Raw genomic sequence first — 6,664 nt, forward strand, 5'->3', positions numbered from 1 at the left:
GTGGGAGGGCAAGATGCAGTGACACTGAAAATCTGCCAGTCTTGAACAGAAAGCTACAACATACACTGTAGGTATAGTTTACTATCACCCATCCAATGAAACGTGAACACATAATTTCAATAACCAGACTTGCAAAGTATGAAGGGTCCCGATTCCGCACACGACCTGCACCAACGCGCGCTTTGCAGAAAGCTCTGATCAAAATTCTGAAATGTGCTTCCAAGTTTTTGTCCTCTGGTGTTGCCTTCACACCCTCGCCCATAGTATCTTAAACCCCCAAAAATTAATAATCTCCTCCTCTATTCCGAAGTCCTGTACTTCGCAAGGCTGTTACTCCCACCAAAGACGGTCTTTGCTCACACGATGCCGCATTTATTTATGCCGTGAATGCGCGCAGGTTCAGTGACCGGTCACGATGGCGAGCCAGACAAACTAAAAAATCGGACGACGCTTGTATTTTCTTTTCTTTTTTTCCCCCAAGCGACAGCCAAAGAGGCGAGTCCGAGTGTTTGTTACATTTTACTTGCACGGCGACATTGAGTTTATACTGCTCAACCTGCATGTCACAAATGTTGCGTCATCAGACATGACAACTGCTGGCAAACTACTCCGTGGTAACGAAAGCGAAAGTAGATCTTGATTTTCCTGATCGAGCCTCGGTGTCACATACGCTTCCACCTGCCACCATAGCTGCCTATTCGCGTGAAAGTGAAACGTACTCTCCGGACGGGGAAAAGCTGAATGAATACAATATCACGATCGCGACCGGCAAAAATGAACTTACTGACCTTATCCGACTTGGTTTTCAAATATTCATAGCTGCCACTCAGAAATTTATAAAAAGGAGGAAATTCGCGCGAAGGCGTACGCGCGCTCTCCGAAACCAGTGAGATCCAGAGGCAATATATACTGGAAAATCTAGCCTACGGTTTTGGAAGGGAAAGCTGTCATATTGTTAACCATAAGCAACTGAATTAAAATGTATTTGAAACCCCCCCCCCCCCCCCAAAAAAAAAAACAACAACAACATAAAGGCAGTAAGTTGACTAACAAGCATTCGAGTCAATTTGACACAGTTTGGACTTGGTGACTAAAAATCTAGTGTTTTTTGCCAGCTGGTGTCTCATAAAAAGATTTCTTTCACTTTAAACGTGTACATACATAGACGTAGAGCAGTATCGGATCAAGGAGGCAAGCACTCCTGTACAATTGCGGTCCCGTTTGCACTTAGTGCCCCTGCAGTGTGTTTCTTATTTAGAGATAAACTGAATTAAAATTATAGCCTAGGCTATCTAATCTAGATCTAGATCTAGATATATCTAAATATGTGTAGATCTAGATTATATCTAGAGATAGATTTTCTAGATCTAGATCTAGATTCACTTCTGCAGCAGCCACAATAGCCGTCATGTAAACAAACGGGACCGCAATTGTACAGGCATAGGAGTGCCGCGGGCCACGATTTCTTTCGCAAAAAACGGCTAGATCTAGATCTAGATCTAGTTCAATTTTCTAATGAACTTTTCAAGTCGCACACCGGCTGCTTCTTTCTCATTCCAGCTCCTTTTATTTTTGCATTCTGAAACAATTTCTCTCGAATTTCCGCCAATTTCAATGACAACTCGGCGCGCTAACGTCCCGATGCCCGATCGACAGTGTTGCTCCACAACAATAAACAATGTGAAACTAGCGCTGGGCCTAGAAGAACGGAAGTAGAAAGCTACGGGCGGACATGCGCAGACCGCGTTTTCGTCTCTCTCCCGGTTCGGTGTTTTCCGCGTGGAAAAAAAAGTATGAAATTTGCGACCAAGAGCGGTCCAGCGGAGGAAGGAGGAAAGTTGAGGGAAACGCTAGATGTAGCGGAGTTTCCGCTATTTAGCGGGAAAGTGGCAGCTATGAATATTCCAGTTCTGCGATACTGAAACTATTTTGACAAAAGATGGGACTTGAGATAATTAGGTTTACCCGCCCAAGCTGAATCTCGTATTTTTCGCATTCCAGGATGCGTATTTTTTCATGAAAAGTCGTATTCGCGTTTTTTCGGAAAAAAATCGTACTAAATACGTAAAATCGTACTGGTTGGCATCTGTTATTATTATTATCATCATTTTATTGGTACATTCTGGCAGTGATGCGTACCCTTTCCTCATGACGTATCCGTAGAAGGAGTTGAGGATACACTTGTGGGCCAGCTGGAGCGAGTCGTAGAGGACCACCAGACCGTTGGCCTTCTTCATCTCCGCCGCGTCCTTCTTCTTCTCCGCCTCTGTCAGTTTGTTCTTCCACACCTTGGTCAGACCTGCGGGGGGGGGGGGGGGGAGTTTTCACACGTCAGTTAGTGCCACTTCAAGGGCACCACGCGGATTTTGTGAAAATACTTTGGTTTTAAGTTTTAAGTAAGAGTTTTACGGCACTTGCAACACAATAAGGTCATATAAGTGCCGAAGATTAGAGGTGTTACAACAGAGTAACATACACAAAAAAGGAGAGATAAAGACGATAGATGTTTGATAGGAAAGAAGGAGCAAACCACACCAGAGCACACCAGCCAACCACCCACTGGAAATACTTGATCATCTACAACGTTGCGCTGGCGAACAAAAAGACATGTCTATAGAAACAACCAATGTCAGGTAAAAACAGAAAACATTTGGAGACAGTCACTTTCTACTACTCAATCCGGTTGTTCCTGACCTTTGAACTCGTATCTCCGGTCCCTGAAGGCTCTGACAGTGTCCACGTAGAAAGAATTCTCCCTCTGACAGATGGTGGCCGTCCTTTCCTCCATGCGAGTCGAGTGAACTTTTTTGTAAGCCTTGCGGCAGTAGTCTGAATGAACAAGGGGAGAAAAAACACAAACACCTGTAGATTCTTTCTTGTCAAATGTGGCTGGGAATTTTAACCTCAGACTTTCTATCTTTGTTTGCCTTACGGTAAAAATCTAAAGAAAAACAAAAAAATAATCAGGACTCATTTACTTTGATGTTTGTTACCTACCTTAAAGGAGGAGATAGGAGAGGGAGACAGAGGAAGAAGGGAGCAAGTGAAGGAGGAGATAGGAGAGGGAGATAGAGGAAGAAGGGAGCAAGTGAAGGAGAAAGCAAGAGAAAAGGAAGTAGAGAGAGAGGGTGGAAGATATAGAATTTACTGTCATAAACAAAACCTTCTCTTACCCGCCAAACGCTTCTTCTCAAAGGTCGCTTGCTCTTCTTTGCTCAGTTGGTGGAAAGCCCGCGGTGGGCCATCGGGGAACACAGGTGGGAACTTCTCGTTCTCCAGTTGTTGCTGGATGCGGTAAAACTCATTCTTGGTCGCCGGCACTGAAACACACATAGCATACAGATAAGTAAACACACATAGCATACAGACTAGCACAGGCACAGAAACACACACAGTATACAGACTAGCTCACACAGAATTATGAACATCAAAGTGCTAGGAAAAAGAAAGATTAACTTTCAAGATGTCATTTCATTAGGTATGATTTTAAAATAAATTTTCCATTTTGTCTCCAACTTTCTGTCTCTCAAATGTTGTGGAAGAGAGCTCAAGGTAGACGGAGCTAGACGGAAAAAGGACGTCCCACTCTCCGCTAGTTTTTTTATCTCCTTTCCTAGGTGTTCTCATAACAGACGGATCTCCTGACGACAACAACAATAACAACAAAACAACAACAACCACAAGACAACAAAAACAAAACTGACAACCACATCAACAACAACAGCAAAACAACAAGCACCACTTACTAAACTCTCCCCTCCACATCCAGGGCATGTTTCGCTGACAACGGGCTCCGGGCCGATTGAAGTCGCACGCTGCACACGTCTCTTCCTCCACTATGGCTGGAGGCTGGGGGGGAGGAAGGGGTCATTTTGTGAACTCAACGAACATCTTACCGGTCAAGATATTATCTCACAGAAAGCAGACATTTTGTAAACCCACCGAACATCTTACAAGCCAAGATAATCTGACAACAGGTGGTCATTTTCCTACTCTGTGCTGGCACTGGCATGTTGTGTAAATAATTGAAAATCTACACAGCTGCATTTGGAGACAAAATGACTGATAACAACACAATTAATATGGGTTTGAAAAGAAAAAAATGCCTCATAAATAGCCCAACGTCCAGGTGATAGATGATGGGGTTCTCCAGACGGTTGGGGCAGTCGCGGAGATGGAGTAGCTTCTCCCGCACCTCCGCACACACCTGTATAGATATATATACACACACACCTGTATATATATATATATATATACACACAAACACCTGTATATACACAAAGAGGGGACATGATACACACCTCCGCACACACCTGTATATATACACACACACCTGTATATACACACATGGAAAGGGAGAGACTTGAGTCATTCAAAGTTACAAATAAAACAGAAATAATTTTGGAGCTACAAATTTTTTCACAATAATGCTCTTGATTTACAAGTAAGAAAAAATGACAGACTACCGGTCCTACGTTCAGCGATAGCACACACAGACACACACACACACACACACGCACGTACCTCCTCAAAGTTGGTGACTGTGTCCATGGGTATCTTCTCCTCCACCTCTATGGCGTGTCTCAACGTGCGCTCCACCGCGTCGTGAAGCGTCTGGAACGCAGCCGGAACCTAACAACACACAACATAGTATTATTTGGTTATCATCGCTACTTTTTTTTTCAACTAAAAAATCTGAATCTCAAACACTTGTCATAATTTTAATTTGTTTTAAAAGTTTTCTTAACAAGAAGTGGAAAACATCCAATATCTCTCTGGTCATCATCATCTGCACGTCAAAGTTGAAACCTTTGTACTTTGTTTGTGATATTGTCTAATATTCATGCATTACTTACTTTACTTTTCCGACCCAGCGGCCATTTGAGTTCTCGCCCTTCAGCCTGTGCATTCATGCATTACAAGGTGGAAATGTAAATAAACAAAGTAACACGTTAAAAATGAAAAATGACACGTGACATGATCAAAATGAAGACAAAACGTTAGAAAAAAATTAAGACACATTTTGGCACAGAGCGGCGCAGCACAACACAGTACAGCAAAACACAACACAGCCCAGCACAGCGAGGCACTCACCATACGGAAACGACATGGCAAGTCCGAGCGGAACACGCCAGACTCCAGAGCTTCAACATGGCCGCCGACATAAGTCTCCGAGTCGAGAACGTGGCCGTCGTCGGTGAGTTTGTTGAGCACGGACTCCTGCTTGTTGGGGTAGACGATGTTGGCGTGGTACGCCTGGACCATGAGCAGAGTCTCGCACAGAGTGCCCGAGCCCTTCCGCAGAACCTCCAAACACAAACACAGCGTTGTGAAACACAGGCTCATAACCATAGCAACGTCATTTCATTATACTGTAGAACCTCCTCAAAACAAACACAGTTTTGTGAAAATTTCATTACATTGTAGAACCTCCAGGAAGAGGAAGAGAAGGAAGAGGAAGGAGGAGGAGGAGGAGAGAGAATAAGAAGAGGAGGAGAGAGAGAATAAGAAGAGGAGAGAGAAGAAGAGGAGGAGGAGGAGGAGAGTATGTGAGAACAAAGTGGAGCATTCAAACAATCAAAGTGTGATTCACCTCGTCGGGCTCCATGGGGATGATGGTGCACAGGGCAAAGATGAACGGGTGCACATACTTCATGTACAGATAGTATGTGGCCACGGCGTCCGACACAGAGTAGTTGGCCAGGACCTGCGGCTGCTCGCTGGCCATACGGCACATCTCCTCGGGGTCCAGCTCCACGGGGTCGTAGCGCAGCTTGGCCTGCCAGATTGCACAGTACACGAAAGGTCACAGCAGACGCTACGAGTTATCTTATTTCTTGTTGTAGTAAGTAAGGGTTTTACAGCACTTGCAACACAATCAAGTCATAGTTAGAGTTTTATGGCACTCGCAACACAATAAGGTCGTATAAGTGTTGAAGATAAGAGGTGTTACAAGAGAGTAACAAACACAAAAAAGGAGAAGAGATCAGGACGATAGATGTTTGATAAGAGAGAAGTAGCAAACAACAACAGAGCACCCACCAACCATCCGCAGCTTAATCCTTACCTCTTCTGTTCCACTTAACTTTCTTGTCTGCAGACGTATTGGTCAGACATAGATGACGGACAAACTTATATCATCATTCAATTATCCCCCCCCGTGACAACGGCGGTCAAAGAGAGCCATCAGTGAAGCAGAAGAGTGTCTCTCACCTTGGCCACGGCCTTGAGGTTCTGACTCCCCATGGGCAGGTAACTGTCTCGTTTCACCCACCTGCGACAAAACAGAACAAAAAACATCTGTGTATCCACGACATCAGGCACAAACCAATACCAAGTCCCACACAGTTTTCTTACTTTTTTAAAGGGGTCTTTCTACGCAGCCATTGACACAATCTAGATCATTTAGGAGGGGCTTCTGAACCTAAAAAGTTTAAATAAATATGAAATCTGTTTTTAAGAACTCCCACACCACAAAAGGTTCATATGCATTACAAGATTTTTTTTCCTCCTAAAACCAAACCACAAAAGGTTTAAGAATAACAAGATTTCATTTGGCCCAGGATCACACCACAAAAGGTTTAAGAATAACAAGATTTCATTTGGCCCAGGATCACACCACAAAAGGTTTAAGAATAACAAGATTTCATTTGGCCCAGGATCA

At 43.9% G+C, this 6,664-nt stretch overlaps 1 protein-coding gene across 1 annotated transcript in view; it reads right to left on the minus strand.

Moving 5' to 3' along the window:
• The window catches only part of LOC101847914 (DNA polymerase epsilon catalytic subunit A), a gene marked incomplete at its 3' end in the record, with an annotated part of 42,717 nt that overhangs the window by 26,941 nt on the left and 9,112 nt on the right, over positions 1-6,664 (minus strand). Inside the window, 9 exon segments of the mRNA XM_013088945.2 lie at positions 2,140-2,299; positions 2,695-2,829; positions 3,174-3,320; positions 3,747-3,849; positions 4,064-4,207; positions 4,525-4,632; positions 5,095-5,307; positions 5,594-5,779; positions 6,214-6,274. Of these exon segments, the coding sequence (XP_012944399.1) occupies positions 2,140-2,299; positions 2,695-2,829; positions 3,174-3,320; positions 3,747-3,849; positions 4,064-4,207; positions 4,525-4,632; positions 5,095-5,307; positions 5,594-5,779; positions 6,214-6,274 (1,257 nt within the window).

Source organism: Aplysia californica, unplaced genomic scaffold (genome assembly GCF_000002075.1).
Source record: "Aplysia californica isolate F4 #8 unplaced genomic scaffold, AplCal3.0 scaffold00841, whole genome shotgun sequence".
In the NCBI taxonomy this organism is placed as follows: Eukaryota; Metazoa; Mollusca; class Gastropoda; order Aplysiida; family Aplysiidae; genus Aplysia; species Aplysia californica.